We start from the raw sequence: 19,411 nt of genomic DNA on the forward strand, positions 1-19,411 counted from the left end.
CCCAAGTCTCTGTTTCTTATTAACGTTCACTGTTTTGGTTTCGGTTCACTGTTGTTTCATGTGTATAAATAATATAACTTCTATGGTTTCATTTACTCCCTTGCGACCTCAGCAATGCATATAAATTGCTTATTGTAATTAATCTGGGATCTGGTTGAGCGGTAGTGGACAAACTTTTTAGGATATTCATTCTGCCATATAGACCCTGTGGAAAATGGGGACAATGATCCTGGCTTGTGAGGATTCTTACAAAGAACGTGTGGGAGGAATGCACTTAGCATAGTGCTTCACACAGGTCGAGGGTGCACGCGGCACCCTTAATGATACAGGAGGTGAGGCAAAAGCACTGACTAGAACACGATGCGCTATTTGCTCCTTCAGCAAACAAATATTGCTCATGTAGGTCATCGTTGCACATTGTATGGGTTTGGACAAATGGATGATGACCTACATCCAACATTAGAGCGTGATACCAAGTAGTTTCACTGCCCTAAGAGTCCTCTGTGCTCCTCTTGTTCATTCCTGCCTCCCCCCAACTCCCTGGCAACCACTGATTATTTTACCATCTTCGGCAGTTTCGTCTTTTCCAGAAGGACGTAGAGTTGGAATCACTCATTAGGTAGCCTTTTCTGATTGGTTTCTTTTACCTAGTAATACACGTTTAAGGTTCCCCTGTGTCTTTTTGAGGCTGAGAGCTCATTTCTGTTTATTGCTGATAACGATATTCCCTTGTCTGGATTCCCTTGTCTGGACATCTTGGCTACATGCGAATTTTTGCAAGTATGAAGAAAGTATGCAAGTATCAAGAAAGCTGCTGTACACATTGGTGGCAGGTTTTTGGGTGTACATGAGTTTTCACTTATCTGGGTAAGTTTGAATAGCTTTGGAATCCTATTATTTTTAACTTTCCTATGCTGTTTTGTTTTAACGTGTCTTTGTTTCTTTAAAGATTTATTTATTTATCTTAAAGAGAGAGAGCATGAGCAGGGGGAGGGGCAGAGGGAATCCAAGAGAGGGAATCCTCAAGCAGACTCCCCAGTCATCGAAGAGCCTGACATGGGGCTCGATCTCAGGATCCTGAGATCACCACCCGAGTCAAAACCAAGAGTCAGATGCTCAACTGACTGAGCCACCCAGGCGCCCCTTAATGTGTCTTTTGTAAGCGGCATGTAAGTGGAATTTTTAAAGCTGGTCTGTGAAGGGATCGGTCAGGAAACAAACAGCAAAATATTAACTGAAGAATCTAGGTAGGAGTGCATGCAACTATATGGTACGATTCTTTCTGTTTGAAAATATTCATAGTAGAACGTTGAGACAAAACGGAACAAAACAAACCCAGCCCCTCTGGAGAGTGTGTGTGTGTGTGTGGTGTGTGTGTGTTGTGTGTGTGTGCATGTGTGTACCTGGGAACCACAGGGATGTGTTGTGCTTCTGGTCACCAGCAGAGGGCGTGCATGCGCCCAGTTTCCAACCAGCCCTTCCTCTTGGAGCATTGTTGTAATGATGCAAAATTCAGAGTTAGAGTCTGTCTCTCCACACGGGGCGGCGGATTCCAGGCATATAAATGCATTATTGACGGCGGCGGCGGCAGCCTCCGAACACTATCTCCGTTCAGCCTGTGGCCACCAGCCCGTGTGGCCACCAGCCCGCCGTCCTTTGCCAGGATCTACTTTACCTGCCTCTGTCCCACTTCATTCCCGCCCGCTGCACGGTCTCCCCTCTCATCAGTGCCCTCCTCGTGGTGTGGCTTGCTCTGCCTGGCCACCACTGTCCTAATGGGATTGTCCTGGGAGGTAATGGGACCAGGCGCCCGCTGCATTCTGCCTGTTACGGGTTGAATTGTGTCTCCCCAGAAAGACATGTTGGAGTCCTGACCTCCAGCACCTCAGACGTGACCTTATTTGGAAATAAGGTCATTGTAGATGTAATTAAGATAGGGTCACTGGGGAGGGCCTTAATCCAGCATGGCCGGTTTTCTTATAAAAGGGGGATTTGGACAAAGTCTCGTCCGAAGACAAAGGCACAGGTCCACCGACAAGCCAAGGAGCCCTAAAGTCGCCAGTGAACGCCGGGAAGCTGCGGAGCCCTCCGTGGGAACCAGCCCTGCCAACACCTTGGTCTCTGGCGTCCGGACTGTGACGAAGTAGATGTCACAGCTTAAGCCCCCAGTCTGCGGTACTTTGGTATGGCAGCCCCAGGAAAGGAACGCAGCCCAGCCTGCCCCCAGAGCGGGGGTACCGTCTTGTCAATCACTCGGGAGTACTCGCTCCATTTGGGTGGCCAGTCGGGGAGGCGAGGGGTGGACCACAGGGGGTGCATGGGATTTGGATGGATCTGGAGGTCTCCTCCCCCTGTGGGAGGACCAGAGTCGGCGTGGGTCTGCTGGAACTGCCCCCCTGCCTAACGGGGACGTCCGAGGGGCGAGCTGAGCCTGCAGACCTGTCATTCCTTTGCTTGCCAAGGAGGTGAACACCTCAGCTCCGCGGACTTGGGAACAAGCCCATCCCCACGAGTCGCTAGTGAGATCGGCATCCATTAGGCGCCAATAAATGGACTTGCGAGCTCCCCACTCCCTGGCGTAAGTTGGCATCTCGTATTTCCGCGGTAGCGCCTGCAGCAGCCCCGCCCCCGCCCCGCCCCGCCTCCCCAGGGGAGGCAGCATTACCAGGCTCTGGGCTTGAACTACGTCCCCGTGGGGCCATTCGCTCAAATGCTTTGCATTCTGGGCGCCCATGTGAGCCTGGATTGGCGGCGAGATGGTGACTCGTGTCTTCAAAGTCAGCCTCTTTCTGGCGGCCCCGCCAGCTGCTGGAGCCCTGGGAAGCACGCTCCCTAGACGCGGCTACTCCGTGGCCCACAGCGCCTCAGGAGCTCTCCTGGTTCAAGTCCGCGGGATTCAAGTCCACGCCTCACCCCGTGCACTCCCCGTCTGTCGGCAAGCTGTGCTCGGCAGAGATAACGTGGCTGTGCGCGCGCCCGGCTAGAGAATCCCGCCCCCGGGACCCAGCCAACGCTCAGGCTCGGTGCCCATCCGCCGCTGAAGGGCTTGGAGACCCGGCGGAACAAGTCGCCTTTAGACAAGAGGGGGGATGAGCAAAGCATCAGCTGCCATGGGCGTACCTCGCTCTATCTCAGCTAATGGTGAAGTGCCGCCAAGAGCTGCCCCGTGTCACTGGTCCCCATGCCCCCTCCCCCCAAGAAACCTACATGGGGAAGGAAGAGGAACTCGGTAGGATCCTCTCATGCTGGGCCTGGGAGCTAGAGATCCATTACGGCTAGACACAGTTCCGCTGCCCAGTATACAAGGCCTCCCTTCACCTCCCCTATGGCAAGTTCCAAGTCACCCTTCAAGTCCAGGGAAGACGGCTGGTTGTCCCCCAACAATTCTTCTTCCACTCTTTGCACCATTCTAGAAGCCCTGCCTGGTCACAGCTCAGTGTCCCAGCCTCCTGTGTGGCTGGACGTGGTTACATGACCGGTTTCTGGCCAACAGGGGGTGAATGAAGGTGAAATGTCCCCTTTCTGCAGCTCGTCCTTGAGGGCAAGGAGCATGCATGGCCCCCTCTGTTCCCCTCTTCTCCTCCCTGCCGGCCCAGTGACAGGATGGTGGGGCCCGGAGCAGCGTCTCTGGACCACGAGATGGGAGACGGCAGAGCAGCTCGGCTTGGATGTCTCCGGGAGCAGGAGGTAAATGGCTTTGCTGAAGCTACTCTTGTTCTGGGGCCCTGCCACCAGAGCCAGGAGAGCGAGGCCCTTCAGAGCCGGACTCCTGGGGCTCAACCCCAGGCCGGTTGCTGCCCGTCAGCATGACCTTGGGCAAGTCACGTAACGTGTCTGTGTCTCAGGCTGCTCTCCGGTGGCAGGTGAGTCATAAAAATACCCCCCGCTGACTGCCGTGAGGGTCAGATCATTCTAAACGCCTTGCACATAGCGCTTGTGTTAACCTTTACAGCAGCTGGACGCGGGGGCTCAGGCAGACGCGGGCCCCTCAAACGCCACTCTCTCTGGGGTGCTCCTTTGCAGGCCCACGGCCGCTCCATCCGTGCGCCCACGGCACCCACGGCCACTCCCGGAGCACTCTCCGGCAGGGCTGGACGGAAACTAATGCCTCTTGTGCGCGTACCAGGGAGGGGCCTTCCATGTGTGTTTGTCCGCGGGACAAAAGTGAGAGGGGACTTCTGAAACACGGAGTGGGTTTCTTTGTTCAATAAATATGACTCTTCGCAGCTACTGCATTTTAGGCATAAAGGGTGTCTCTCCTATTACCGACTTCTTGTATTAAATTGCGTGAAATAATCTTTAGTGGGTTGATTTGTACAGACTTCCTCCAAATATTTCTTCCTGATAATGAAACAAGGAGAAAAAACAATCAGCAAATGCCTGGTTTCCTAAATATCCTCCTTTTGAAATATAAATATATATATATATATAAATTTGTTCATCCCATCTGACTCCCCTCAGGTCATCTCTAGCGCTCCTTTGGGCCCCAGTAGCTGTGACCGGCCAACAGTGGTTCCACCGGGAAACAGACGCCTGATTGCAGAACATACCGGTGGGTCTCTGCCAAGTTCAAGCCCAAAGCTTGATGAACAAGACAGATAAATAAGTAAATAATGTGTTTTTAACAAGTTCACCTACGGATCTGCGTTTGGCATTTTCTGTAGGCGGAACTCGGAACGACTCCTGGTTCCATCAGCGTGACAGAGAGACTCCAGCTCGCCCCGGCAGCCTGGGAGGCCCCTCGCTGCACTGGGCAGCTGCTACCGTCCTCCCACCGTGTCTGAGCCACGTAGCCTCCTGGGAAAAGTCTTCTGACCCCCCCAGGCCCACCCAGTGCCTTCCCCTGGGGCTCCCAGTGCCCTCCGTGCTCTCCAGCACCAGCCCCACGTCTGAGCCACTGGGGGTAACGAGTGTTTCCACAAGCACCTCGCGGGGTGGGTCACCTGGTCATGTGGGGACCAGTGGCTTCTAAGCACTTAACTTCTGGCCTGTGGCTCTCACCCCTTCTCTGTTTCCTGTTTGAATTCTGTGCCAGGAGTCCGTGCTGCCCAAGCCGCTGCTGCTAGAGGGCCTCCTGGGGTATCCACAGCCCCAGCGCTGGGCCTCTGGGAGGGAAAGACCCCCACGGCCAGCCCCGACCCTCCCCATGACTCAGCTCCGACATGCACCTGCCCCCCCCACCCCAGCCGCCCCTCCCCCAGCCCCTTTGCCCCGGCGCTCACTGCACGCGCTGCTCCTTGGCCAGGCTGAGGTTGCTGCAGTCCAGAGCCCTGCGCAGGTCACGCCGTTGGCGCTGCTGCTGGCGCTCCGAGAGCAGAGCGGCGCGCGCCATCTGTACCCTCCGACGGTCCCAGTCCATGTCCCGCTGCCGCTCTTCCTCCTGAAACCTCTGGAGGGAGGAGAGGTGACTCACCACCACCCGTCCCCAGACCCAGAAGAGATCCAGGGGATCATCTGGGAGACTCTTGGCCTCTCACTTTACAGCTGGGGAAACTGAGGCTCGGGGGGCCGTGGGTGAGCAACACCGTGCAGGAAAGCAGAGCAGACTACCACACCTGCCATCAGTGCAGGTGGCCCAGCGGCTTCCCACACTTGGAAGGTGTCAGGCGGCCCTCTGAGGCCTGCAGGGACAGCAGAGACAGTCCTGACAGCAGCTGCCGGGACAGGACCCTGAACGCAGGGCCTCCCACCCGGGACTACTAGTGGGACGTGCTTTCGAGCACTGGGATCACCTGGTCGCTTCTGGAACACACCGAAGGGTTGGCCCTACTCGACAATGGTCTCATGATCTTGGGGGTGACTTTCTGCATCTCAGCTCACTCCCCATGGCCTTCCAGATCCCCTACAAAAACCACTGAGCCTTAGGAGGGGAAACCAGATTCATGCAGAGGGAAGGGGTCACTCCCCGAACCCTGAGTAGTTTTATCAGCCGTCCTGAGCGAAAAGAAGCAAAAGCGGGTGGGGGCAGGGTCTGGGGAGGAGCACGTGTCCTTCTGTCCACAGGTTTTAGGGCAGGGCTCCCAGCCACCCAGGGAACAGGGCTGGAGCGTCCCGTGGCCCCGCAGGCCCGGGTCCGCACGCCACCAGGCGCAGATAGGCTGGCGGGGGCCCCGGTCCCCCACCCAGGGACTGAGCCAAGGCTGATGCCTGTTTTGTCACCTACGGGACGAGTCATTTTACCTGTCTGTACCTCCGTTTCCCTTCCTGTAAAACGAGACTGCTCGCAGTTGCCCTGGGGCACAACACAAGACGCTTTCGGGAAGAACACAAGAGGCCATGGGGACATACCTGCCTCGGACTCGGAGACAAGCAACCTAACCACCCTGTGCACGATCTCAGTTTTCCAACCGGCTCCGTCCATGGAAGAGGGGACGGGCGTGGGGGGGTGGGGTGGGGGAGAGGCCCTGGGGGGGGCTACAAGGGTGGGGGCAGGGGAGTATTCATGAGTGGTGAGACCTATGGCAGGCGTTTTTCCCCTTTGTGTTTCTCTGTCTTACTTCCCTACAAAGTTGAAAATCAGATAAAAATGCTGCTCTCGGCACAGATGGTCACCCTTCCCTGCCAGACAGCCGCGCGGAATCGCAGGAGGGAGGGACAGAGCAGGGCCTTGCAAGGCGGACCGACACTCCCGCACCCAATGCCAACCTCGGGGCTCTTCCCACGTTGGGCTGCTCCCCTGCCTCGGCCCGGCTACCCCCACTCCCGCTCCCACGTCCCCGCTGCCTCTCCCTCGCACTTGACCTTCTGGGCCTGGAGGAGAGCAGGCAGGGGAGCCGTCCCACCTGCTCCTCATTCCCTGAGCGGGTTGCTGTCCCTCCCTCTGTACTCGCCTGACATGGCACCTGTCACCCCACCACAGGTGGTCGTCTGCTGCCCTGCCCATCCTGCAGGCTGGAGAACTTGCCTTTCCCTGGCTTCTCAGCCATTCCCCCTCCTAAAGACCAGGTGCTGACCTATCCGTTGTTACTCCGGGGACAGCCCACCATTGACCCTCGGACTTCAATGGGCATCAGAACCCCTGGGGGGGGGCTTTCTCAGCCACAGACTCTGGCCCCCGCTCCAGGAGGTCTGGGGTGGGGCCTGAGAATCTGCATTTCTCCCAAGTTCCCAGGCCAGGCCGATGCTGCTGGTCCAGAGACCCCACTCTGAGGACTTCTGCTCCCCCCCCGCCGTCATTACCAAGAATGTCAGCCTCCCTACTATCCCCACCTCCAAGTGTCCTGACCCCCACCACTCTGACCTGCCTCTTCTGTCCTCTTTCCGGTTCCCTGATTGCAACAGTCATTCCGCCCCTCACCCCACACCAGGCCCTCCCACCCACAGACCACACACTTTCCACTGTCCTGGCGCTCTTTGTGTCTTCGTGTCCATCCTTGCTCAGCCCAGTGTCCATGGCTGACGTCCCCTGGCAGACGCCCTCAGTGCCCTTGAAACTCTCGCTTAGTCAGACTTGGCAGGCAGGCCCTGAGCTTGGTCCCCTTACAGCTGGCCATGGCCGGGAGCAGCACTGACTGCACTCACTGGGGACAGTTCAAGTTCATGACCTCCAGCCTCCAGGGGGCCCCTGGCTCTGCCTGGCCATCCTGTCCTCTTACCATAGGCTATTCCTTTCCGGCTCTCCTAAAGGACCGTTAGCACTTGGTTCTCTGTCCCCAAATCCCCAACTGGACCCCCTCACCCTCCACTGCCGACCTCCCTTCCTGTACCCCAGGAAAGAGGGTCTCCACTAGCTGCCCTGCGCCCCAGTCAAGGATGGTTGGCCTGGACTCCCGCCACCCAAGCCTCAACTAGTGCTCCTACAGCCTTGCCCTCCTGCCACCTAGGACATAGGTTCCAGCAGGTTCCTGCCGGCATCGATTTCCCTCTCTACTGTGTTGTCCTCATGGAATGACAAGTATGTTGTTATTTCTATAATCAGAAAAACCAAACAGTTTTCTCTTGACCCCGCGTCCCCACCGGCTACCACCCCCTTTCCCTGTACCCTTGAGGGCAAAACCCTTTGAAAGTGTCTGCACCTGTGGTCTCCGCTTCCTTCCTGCCTGTGACCTTCGGTCACCCACACCCCTCCTCCAAGGATGCTCCAGATAGAGGCTCCAGGGACTGGCACCTGGGGATGGCATCCCGCCACAGCAGCCTAGTGGCAGTGTCTGACCCAGGGGCTCCCCTTGCTGGGCCCCTCCTCCCTCTCTGACTTCCCCTTCTCCAGCCCCTTCACTCTTCATAAGCCATGGTAGGGGTGTGGCCTGTCCCATGACTCCTTAGATTCCTTCTCTCCGCCTTCACTCACTCCCTGCCTGACCTCAGCCGGCTTCACTGCTTTAAATGCTGTCTGTGTGGCCGCATCCCTATGCCTTTGCCTCCAGCTGGGACCTCGTTCTGAACTGCAGCTGCTGGCTTTTCTTGGAGGTTGTGGCAGACATTAGTACTGGCCTCCCTGTAGCCATTTTTCTTCCTTCCTTAGTAAAACAACTGCCAGCACCTTACTGCCTGGAATAAACTCCATCTTTCCTGGTCTTCTTTACAATTTGGGGCAACCCTGTGACTAAATGTTATCTAAGGGAATTTGATTGGAAGTGTCCCGTGAAATTCTGAGAAGTGTCCTTAGAGTATTCTTCCTCACTCCTTCTTCCTGCTAGATGGGATATGCATGTGATGGCTGGAGCTCAAGCAGCCATTTTGTACTAGGAAGTGGGAGTCAGTTGCCAAGGATGCCAAATGTTAGTCAGTGACCATGGGGCTGCCATACCAGCCCTGGACTATCTTCCTAAGGATTTGGTCTACATGCAAGAGATAAGTTCTATTTTATTTAAGATGCCGTTAGGGTTTTCCACCACGATCAGGCACAGAATCCTAACAGATACAGATAACCTAATCATTGCACATATAACATATCCAAAGTTGCACTTGTGACTTCGACTCCATCTGCCCCCCTGCTCCTCCCATCATCATCCTATCTCAGTAAACGCCAACTCCATCCTCTCACTGCTCAGGCCTTCTGAGTAATCCTTCCTCCTCTGGGTCTCATATGCCCCACCCAACCCTTCAGCCAATCCTGTTCGCCGGACTTTCAGAATAAATCCAGAATCAACCACTTCTCAGCACCCTTGCTGCCAGTGCCCTGGCCCCAGCCAGCACCATCACCTTGACCACCTTGACCAGTGCAACATCCTCCCCAGTGATCTCTCTCCTCCCCCCACCCCAATCCAGTCCTTCCTCAACACTGCTGCGGGAGAGATCCTGCTAAGTGTAAGGCAGAGCATGTCACTCCTCTGCTCAAAACCCTCCAGAGCTTCCCATCAGAGTCACAGAAAAAGCCAAGTCTTCCCTGCGGACTGCCAAGGCCTTGACCTTCCACCTCCCAGACCTCCTCCTGCCCCTGTCCTCACTCCACTCCAGCCACCCGGCTCCTCACTCTTCCCTGAACAGGTCAAGCTGGTCCTGCCTCAGGGCTTTGGCCCTTGAATCTCACCCTGCCTGGTGGTCCCTCCCCAGATGTTTGCATCCTCCATTCCCTTGGCCCAACCTTACTTCCCAAGCATATGCCCATGTGTGGGGTTATTTGGCTGTCGTCTCCCCCCACCCACCCAGAACATAAACTCCTCAAATGGTTCTTCTAGGGACAAGTAGAGCAGCAGCTACAACTAGAAGCTGGAGGAAGGCAGCAGGGGGCCCAGGGCTATGTCTGCGGGCTCTGCGAGAAGGGGAGGGGGGCACGCACCAGCTTCTCCTGGACTTGCTGCTTCTGGACCAGGCGGATCTGCTCCAGCTGCTCCTGGGTCATGCCCTTCCAGCGGTCGGGGACCACGCGGTGCGGCCCGAAGGAGCTGGCTGCCTGCTGCGGGTTCTCCGAGAGCAGGTCTCCGCGCAGCAGGTTGGAGATCTCAGCCAGGTTGTCTTCCTGTTCCTGTTTCTTCTCTTGAATTTTCCTTTCCAGTGACTCGGTGGCCTGCACAGAGGAAGACAATAAGGAAGATGCCTTGAGTGAGCCCGTGGGGATTGAGGCACAGGTGGGCACACCTCCCTGCAAGCCCTTGATGGAAGAGGAGTTTGCTAAAGTGCACGTGGGCCAGGCGGGGGCAGAAACCCCCTCGGCGTGGCTGCAGGGGGGCCCTCGGGCCCCGGATGCCTGGATGCCGGTGGGCCCGTAGTCTAGGCTGAGGGACTCCCCACCTCTTGGTTGGGTGTGTGAGAACCGCAGGTGTTTGCACTGATTTGCCAAAGCAGGGAGCTGTCTCCTGGGTTAGGCCGCCATCTCCCACTGTCTTGGCTTCACTCACCTCGGGGCAGGGCTCTGTGCCCCTCCCAGTGGCCGGTCACCCGGACAGAGCGATTCACAACAGTGGTGACTTTTTTTTTTTAAGATTTATTTATTTTAGAGAGCGCGCGCACGGGCATAAGCAGGAAGCGAGGGAGAGAGAATTTCAAGCAGACTCCCCGCTGAGCAGGGAGCCCCACGTGGAGCTTGATTCCAGGACCCTGAGGTCATGACCTGAGCCAAAACCGAAACCTGGACACTCGACGGATCGAGCTACCAGCCTCCCCAAGACTGAATTTTGGGAAGTGTTTCCCACTCACCCCAGCATGAGTTAGCCTACTCTGACCTGACATAGATCTGACCTCTACAGATGACAAGACTGAGACTTGGGTGGCTTTTCCCAGGTGGCAGACAGAAGTCTGGTCTTGTCCCCGCACAGCTGGGCTCCAGGCCCTTCCCGGGACGCTGACACCACAACACCCGTCTAACAAAGGCCCGGCCTCACCTCCTGGAGGGAAACTCCCCAGGGTGCTCTGGGCGTGTCCTCAGTCCCCAGTCGGAGCCTGGGACGTACCTGGCTCTTGTTGAATTCTTTCACGGCTGCGCAAACTGCCTTTCTGGTGGCACTTTCCAGATTCTGCAAATGCTTGGCTGTTTCATCAAACTGCAGCCTTGTCTTCAAGCAGAGATCCTCTGCAAAGGAAGCAAAACGCCGCCAAACCTTGATGCGCAGCCCAGCTCCTGCCCAGGAGTGCAGAGTCTCTCTTCTTCTCCTGCGCTTATGCACAGAGCAGGGGATTCAGGTAAAGCTCTTGGGTGCAGGCACGGGGTGTTAGCGTTCCTACTGGGGATCCCTGATGTCGCAACGGGCAAGAGAGCTCTGCCAGGGCACCCAAGGGGGCTCCCCAGAGGAGGGGTGTCGGAGGAGGGGGAGAGAGCCATGCGATCACGGTAGGACTAAAGAGGTAGTGTCAGGCAGGAGCAGGCTGCCATCCCCGTCCAGACCCTTTCTAGCTCTGTGAACCTGAACTATGACCCCGCTTCTCTGAGCTTCCAGCCCTCTTCGGGGAGGCGGGACAACTACACTGCATGCTGGTTACATCTAAGAAGTCGCTGATCACAAGTTCCTTCACATGGTGTTGGTGGCCCGTGGTGTCCTCATTATCTCCAAAAACAAAGACGAAACTCTGGTGGTGAGTTAGTGGCCTCTGCTCCCCTGGAGCTTCGGCCGCCCCACGTGCTGGGTTTATGTGCTCTGTTGGCCCAGGAGGCACACACGGACTGTGCGCTTTGCCGGGCATGTAGTGCACAGTGGTGGGTGAGACGTCCAAGGGCTCTTCCTGCCTTCTTGGAACTTACTGTCAGGAGACGAGCAAGGTCATAAACAAGTGAACCCCGAAATATACCCATGAAAGCTCATTGCATTAGTGCAAAGGAGGGAAAGGGTGGAGAGCAAGTGCAAAGGGTCTGATGGGATTTGCCAGGATCCAGAAGGGAAAGGAAGCCAAGTGGCCCGAATGGAGCGAGTGGGGTAGGGGCCATAAGGGGACACGGGGTGGGGTTGGGGGGATGCCGAGCAGGAGCCCAGCAGGCAGGGCCCTGTAGGCTACAGAGGATTTTGCATTTTGTTCCATATGCAATGGGAAGCCACCCGACGGTTTTAAGCTGGGATGGAGGGAGTGGCGGCGAGTAGCACTCTGACTACTATGTCGAGAATGAAAGAAAATGAAGGACACTTAGAAAGCCCTTGGCGTGGTCCCTCCAGGTGAAAAAAGGCAGTGGCGTGGGTCACCGTGGTGACGGCAGGGATGGGAGAAATGGACAATTCCAGATACACACACGGGGTAGAAGCTGAGGGCGGCCTGGAGACAGGGGTGCTTCAAGGAGGACTCCCAGGTTTGTGGCTTGACTAGGACAGAGTGTCGTTCACTGAGGGGAGGAGAGTGGAGGAGGAACAGAGCCAGAGAGAAATTAGGGTTACTTTCCAGAATGTTCTGAGGTGCCTGGGGCGATGTCCAGGGGTCAGTTCAAGGAGCAAGAGCAAGGCTGAGACAAAAGCTCTCAGTCAGAGATGGAAAAGTGGGGCACCTGAGAAGTGGGTAAGATTTTTTTTAAAGGGCTCTAAATGCATGTCTCAATAGGTATCTATGTGCCAAGAACCAGAGAGAGAGCAGTGGATTAAACAGACAAAGTCTCCTGCCTTCGCTGAGTTGGGGATAGGATCCTGGGGAGGGACGACAAAGACGTAACCGTCTAGTATGTCAGTAGTGAGTGCTGTGGGGACGTGGATACAAGAGGGCGGCGATGGGGGCAGGTAGACGGTTGACATTTAAAGCCGTGGTCAGGGAGACTTCTCTGATAAGATGACATTTCGGCAAAGACCTGGAGGAGGATACGGGGCAGAATATGCAGGTATATAGGGAAATGTTTCCAGGCGGACGAAACAGTTGGTACAAAGGCCTTGAGGCAGAAATGAACCTGACACCCTTAACAGTCTAAGCGAGGTAGCCAGCGCGGCAAGAGCGGGGATGAGTGAAAGGCAGTGTGTTGGGGGTTCAGTCCAGACTGGGAAAACTTTATTGGTCCTTAAAACGAATCTGGCTTTTATTCTGAGTGAAATTAGAAGCTATTGGAAGGTTTTGAGCCAAAGATCTAGCTTAATTTTTAGCAGGACCATTCTGTTCGCTGGATTGAGGAGAGATTGCAGAGGGACAAGGGCAGAAGCAGGGAGACCTCTTCGAGGCTGCCGATGTTGACAGCTTGGTCCAGAATGGTCATCCCGGGGGTGGAGGGGGGTAGTTGCCGTATGAGATGATTTGCTGCTGGGGTGGGTGTGACATTTGAGAGAAAGGAAGGAATCAAGATGCCTTGGGGTTGGGGCCTGACCAGCTCGAACCGTGAAGTTCCCACGACAGAGGTGGACGGTCAGCTTTGGGGGGCAGGTGAGCGTGTCTTGTACTGACATCGATAAGGTTATCAGACACCCGAGAGCAGACAGCTGCTGGGAGGTGCCTGGATGTATGTGTCTGGATTCCGGGAAGAGTCCAGGCTAGAGATGTAAATTTGGGGAATGGTGGCCTATGGTGGGATTTAAACCCATGAGACGAGCTACGATCACCAAGGGGATGAGTGTGGTTGGGAGAGGAGAGGTGCAGAGAGTTCCGGTGAGCAACGGCATCGGAGGTTTGGAAGGAGAGAAGAAACCAGCGAAGGCCTGGGGAGGAGCGTGGGGCAGAGGGTGTGTCCTGGAAGCCAGTGGGAAGGGAGTGTTCCCAGGAGAAGGAAGCGATCCAGGATGGCACTGGCTGCGGGCTGCGGATGAAGGAGATGAAGGAGAGGTCTGAAAACCCAGCGTGGGTGGGGCAGCACGGAGGTCCCAGTGACCATTCGGGACAGGCCAGGCAGGTTCGCGATAGGGCGAGGGCAGAGTGGGGTGGCGGTGGGCCATCCCGGGAGATGCCGCTCCTGGAGAGCAGAGTGGGATGAGAAGGGAGTGCAGCTGGGAGGAGGGCGAGCTGCCCAGGAAGCCTAAGCCTGCAGGGAAACCACCAGCCAGGCAAGGCAGGGGCCTCGCTCCCCGTCACAGCTCCTGTTCGGTCTTCACCAAAGCACTTCTTTGTCCTGTCCCCTCGCCGGCACATGCACGAGAGCAGTGACACTCTCCTCTGGGTTACCGCCTCTTCCCGGCACAAGAAGCCGCCAGAGATTGGAAGCTGCTGGGAGCCACGCGCAGAGACTCTGGTAGAGACCACAGAGTGCTGGCAGGATGTCCTGGACTTAGAGCGCCCTCCAGGAGAGAGGCTGTTTCTGGCCTTGGAGGCTCTTCCAGAGAGGATCTCTGGGCCTAGAAAGTCCTGGGGAGGGCATGCGACGACGGCGCCCTTGGCTGCAACCCTCAGACACTGCTCAACCCTCAGACACTGCAGGGGCATCTAGCGCAGCTCTTATTAGCTCCAGCTGCGTCGGTGTCTTCCCAGCAGACTATAAGCACATAGAGGGTAGGGCGCATGGCACTCCGAGTTACTGGGCACCCCAGCACCCAGCTGACTTTCCTACATGACTGACATATGACCGAAGACATCTAAGTCCTGGAATGCCAGCTGACACTGGTCAACACAGCACACTGGTAGGACTTAAGAGACAAAACGAAGCTGGGAAAAGACCAGGGGGCTGGGAGGAAAGTTTTGAGAGCCTTTGGTCCTCCTTGTTACATTACCTGCACTTCTGTGCTGGGCGCGGGCATTCTCCCACTCCCTCTGCTGCTGCAAGGACCATTCTCGGTTTTGTTCCTCCTGGAATTTCTTCCTCTCGCAGAAGTTTAAATCCTCTCCCATGAATTTCTGCATTCCTGATATCGTATTCCGAATATCATTATCTGACTGCCTCGCTGGAAGATCTTTCCTAAGGGCTAGGGGGTCTGAGAGGTCAAATTCACGGCGCATTTCTGGCCTCTGGAAGCGCTGCTGGAACTCATTGATGGCTTTACAGAAGCTTTTCTTATCCCTCCTTTCCCGGCCTTCTAATATGCATGTGATTTTGTCATTGTGCCTCATTTCAGCAGCTAGAAGAAATAGAACATATCCATAAAATTAAGGTTTGGAGAAAAAAAAATTTGAATCTGCTTTAAAAAATAATTTTTGGTGATTCTAAAAGTAATATAAGCCTCTGAAAAGGTAACACAAGAATCAAAGAATTAGTATTCTGAATATATAAAGAATACCTACGAATCAGTTTAAAAAACCAAACAGGGACGCCTGGGTGGCACAGTTGTTTAAGCAACCGACTCTTGATTTGGGCTCAGGTCATGACTGATCACATCACGAGTTAGGATCTGCTCTCCATGAGAACCCTGTTTAAGATTCCCTCCCTCCCTTTGCCCCTCCCCCTCCACGCCTGCACACACACACACACACACACACACACACACACACACACTCTCTCTCTCAAAACAAACGAACAAAAACACCAAAAAATCAAAGCAAAAAGTGGGCCAAGAATAGGACCAGGCAAATCATTATAAAGAAACCCAAATGATCGCTATGCTTCTGAAAAGATGGCTGGCCTTATAAGACGGGAACCATCTGATAAATTGGCAAAATATTTAAAATGCGAATAATAGCATATACTAGTAAGGACATTAGTAAGGATAGTAAGGAGACAAGATTTCTCATTCACTGCTTGGGAGAGTGCAACTTGGTACACTTCTAACTTTGGAAAGCAATTTGTCAATATCTCATAAAACTGAAAACACGTACACCCAATGACAGTTCCACTCCTGCGTATCTCTTGCCTATGTGTACTAGGGACACAATGCATGCATGGTCATTGCAGCATTGTTTGGAAAAAGTCTAAATCAGCCATCGGTAAGGGAATGAATAAAGAAACCGTGGCTAATTCATACAACAAAAGACCAAAGATAATTAAAATGAACATTCTACATGCAGATCACTGATTAATTTTTTTTTTAATTTTTTAAAGATTTTATGTATTTTTCAGAGAGAGAAGGAGAGAGAGTGAGCACAAGCAGGGGGAGCAGCAGGCAGAGGGAGAAGCAGGCTGCCCATAGAGCAAGGAGCCCAACTCAGGGCTTGATCCCAGAACCTGGGGGTCATGACCTGAGCTAAAGGCAGATGCTTAACCGACAGAGTCACCCAGGTGTCCCTATTTTTATTATTTTTTTAAGATCGTATTTATTTGAGAGAGGGAGAGACAGACTATGCAAGTGAGGGGGAGGGGAAGAGGGAGAGGAAGAGAAGATACACTGCGGAGTGAGGAGCCTGACGACAGGGGCTGATCTCAGGAACCTGAGATCTTGACCTGAGCCAAAATCAAGGGTCGGTCACTGAACTGACTGAAACACCCAGGCACCCCATGATTGATTAATTTTAAAAATATGTTGAATAAAAAAAAAATTCCAAAGGATCCATTCAATGTATTTGTGTAAGATTTAGGTGAAATTTTAAAACACCCACAAAAAATTTTATGTCATCATGAATATGTACATAAATAGTACAATATTATAAGAAACATGCATGGAAATGATGTGCCTGTCTGAGGAGGGAGGAAGAGGGAAGATGAGGTGGGGGAGAGCTCTATCTATCTATCTACCTATAGCTATACCTACACATATGTAGGGCTTATATATATTTATGTATACATTTAAACATTTATACATTTTTATATATATTATAGCATTTATTTATCTATAGCTATACATACACATACATACATATATAGCATTTAATTCTCAAAAAGAATTCTTTTTTTTTTTTAAGATTTTATTTATTTGACAGAGAGAGACCACAAGTAGGCAGAGAGGCAGGTGGAGAGAGAGGGGGAAGCAGGCTCCCCACCAAGCAGAGAGCCCGATGTGGGGCTCGATCCCAGGACCCTGAGATCATGACCCGAGCTGAAGGAGAGGCTTAACCCACTGAGCCACCCAGGCGCCCTCGAAAAGAATTCTTAAAAATAAGCCAGTTGGGCAAAATATTAACATCTAATCTGGTAGGGGGTATGTATGTGCCTGTCCTATTGTTTTTGTAAGTTTGAATTATTTTTAAACTTAACACAAAAAAGGTGAACTGTTCAGAAACTAGAGAAGAAAATAAACTTCACTCCTATTCTATCACTCCAACATCACCACTGCTTACATTTTGGTCTATTTTCCTTCTGTCTTTTTCTAAGCTTATTCTTTTTTTTTTTTTTTAATTTTATTTATTTATTTGACAGAGAGATCATAAGTAGGCAGAGAGGCAGGCAGAGAGAGAGGAGGAAGCAGGCTCCCTGTTGAGCAGAGAGCCCGATGCGGGGCTCGATCCCAGGACCTGAGATCATGACCTGAGCCGAAGGCAGAGGCTTAACCCACTGAGCCACCCAGGTGCCCCTCTAAGCTTATTCTTAAAAATATATTCTAACATTTAGTTGATAGCCCATGGTATATACAATTTTGCATCCTGCTTTTTTCTATTTAAAAAATCCTTATGGGAGCGCCTGGGTGGCTCAGTCAGTTGAGTGTCTCTTGATTTGGGCTCAGGTCATGATCTCATGGTCATGAGATCGAGCCCCATGTTGGGCTAGATGTGTGCGGAGTCTGCCTGAGATTCTCTCCCTCTGCCCCTCCCCCTGCCCTTGTTCTTACTCTCTGTCAGATAAGTGAAGAAATATTTTTTTTTCTTCTCAAAGATTTTATTTATTTATTTGACAGAGATCACAAGCAGGCGGAGAGGCAGGCAGAGAGAGAGGAGGAAGCAGTTTCCCCGTGAAGCAGAGATCCCAATGCGGGGCTCGATCCCAGGACCCTGGGACCATGACTGGAGCCGAAGGCAGTGGCTTAACCCACTGAGCCACCCAGGCGCCCCTAAAAAAATATTTAAAAAAAAATAAAAAATCTTTATGGTACTTAAAAAAAAAAAAGCTGGCATTGTTGCACCTGATGTGGGAAATGAATTCTATTTGAAATTTTTATCTCTGCTAGCACGCTCTCATATCCAGCTCTGAGTACGTGCAGGGGTGTGAGCTAAGAGTGTGCGTGTGTGATTTAGTGCAAGCAGCTGTCCCCAGGAGGAGGTGTGGAACTTTTGTGCAGAGAATGATGTGTGTTTAGGGCTTTTCATATCCAGTTTTTAAAGAAAACCAAAAAAAATGTACATTTACCCTCAAAATATATTTCCTACACTCACATAGAATTCAATAGCTGTTTTCCTTTGGAGACAGAAAGAATCAGCACATTAATTGAGCACGGGCAACTGTGAAGTTTTGAGAGGAGGAGGAGCGTGAAAATGACAAGTTTTACGTATTTGAAGACGAGGACTGGATTCTAGAGGTACACGGCCCTAACCTGCTGGGGACGCTTCAGGAAATGCTCACCAAAAGTTTCATGTCTAGCTTTTTCAGTTGCTTCTTTTATCTTCTGGTCACGAACCTGAAGATCCCAGGCTTCTGCGTCTCCCTGGGAATGGAAAACGAGGGGAGACGAATTACAGCCAGATCATTTTAGTCCGACGATGACCGCCCTACTTACCTCTTAAAGCCTTGTTCCACTGGTAACTGGGAAGGTCTTTTCATACCTGGATGCCTTTGCTTATAGCTGGATCTTCAGCCTGTCCCCAGAGCTTCCTTCTCCCCTTGTCCTAGTTAATAGGTATCTTCAGAATACAGCTTAGGCAACACCTCCTCTGGGAAGTCCTCTCTGATTTCCTCTCCCAGCCCCAGTCTGTGCTCCCCTGACACCCGGTGCGCCCCTCCCTCACAGCACGGATGCCGCTGCCTGGTCATGTGACAATGCCTGCCTCTCCTCTCCCCCGCGGGCCGTGAACTCTGCAAGGCCAGGCAGGGATGGCCCTGTTCCCCGTTTCCTGGGACCAGCTTAGGCTCGCCACCAAGCAGGAAGGCCACCGGCATTTGTCCGATGGATGGACTGGCAGGCGCCCCCGACGACGTAGAAAATCTGGCTCAGAGAAAGGAGACCCGCGCGCTCTGGCCTCTGCGGAGCCGCCCCGGACGGCAAGCCCCTCCCTGCTGCAGGGCTCCGGGCGCCTCTCGGGCGGGTGAGAGCGAGCGGCATCGCGTCTGCGAAGGCCTTTCCCGCCCTCGGCGGCGGTCGGTACCACGAGCCAGTCTTCCCCAGCACCCGCGGCGCGGCTCGCGGCTGCGCCTGGACCAGCGGCTCCGGGGCGCGGGTTCGCCTCCGCCGTCCCGCCGCCCGCCTCCCTCGCCGCCTCCCCGCAGGCGCCGCCCCGGCCCGGGGACCTCACCCCGATGATCCTGCTCCTGGCGTCGAAGATCCGTTTCTGCCGGCACAGCTCGTTGTGCCTCCTCCTGCCCAGAGCCAAGGACTGCTCCAGGTCCCGGGGCTGCGCCAGCGCCATGACTGGAAGCGGCGAAGAGCCCCTAAGGGGCTTTTATTAAGGGGTGCAAGATGAGACAGGGACGCCAATAAAACCAGCTGGGGCCTAAGCGAGGCTGGTTCGGCGGCGAACCGCGCGGGCGTCCTCAGCTCTGCGTGCAGCTTTCCGCTACCTCGCCGCGCGCGGGCCGGTTTCCTCGGAGACGCAAACACCCCGGTTGCTTAGGAACGGCGCGGCGCGGCGCCCGCTGGGGTCGCGCCCTCCTCTCGCGAGACTCCGCGAAGCCCTTCCCGCGCTTTTCCTGCCCGCG

The 19,411-nt window shown here is 54.1% G+C and overlaps 1 protein-coding gene across 1 annotated transcript; it reads right to left on the bottom strand.

Moving 5' to 3' along the window:
- Positions 1-4,216: 4,216 nt before the first annotated feature.
- RIBC2 (RIB43A domain with coiled-coils 2) lies at positions 4,217-19,232 on the bottom strand. The gene is made up of 7 exons (XM_046013339.1): positions 19,009-19,232; positions 18,122-18,203; positions 14,472-14,816; positions 10,830-10,948; positions 9,719-9,946; positions 5,223-5,389; positions 4,217-4,341 (listed from the first exon to the last, which is right to left on the bottom strand). The coding sequence occupies exons 1-7, from the start codon at positions 19,120-19,122 to the stop codon at positions 4,263-4,265; spliced, it is 1,134 nt and encodes a 377-aa protein (XP_045869295.1). The 5' UTR covers positions 19,123-19,232; the 3' UTR covers positions 4,217-4,262.
- Positions 19,233-19,411: the final 179 nt, after the last annotated feature.

Source organism: Meles meles, chromosome 7, assembly GCF_922984935.1.
Source record: "Meles meles chromosome 7, mMelMel3.1 paternal haplotype, whole genome shotgun sequence".
NCBI classification, from domain to species: domain Eukaryota; kingdom Metazoa; phylum Chordata; class Mammalia; order Carnivora; family Mustelidae; genus Meles; species Meles meles.

Excerpts from the sequence above, each read along its gene's own strand:
- RIBC2 (XM_046013339.1), bottom strand. The coding sequence starts at position 19,122 with ATGGCGCTGGCGCAGCCCCGGGACCTGGAGCAGTCCTTGGCTCTGGGC. Across the intron at positions 14,817-18,121 it reads AGCTAGACATGAAACTTTTG|CTGCTGAAATGAGGCACAAT; the intron begins GTGAGCATTTCC and ends TATTTCTTCTAG. Across the intron at positions 5,390-9,718 it reads AGCAAGTCCAGGAGAAGCTG|AGGTTTCAGGAGGAAGAGCG; the intron begins GTGCGTGCCCCC and ends TCCTCCCTCCAG.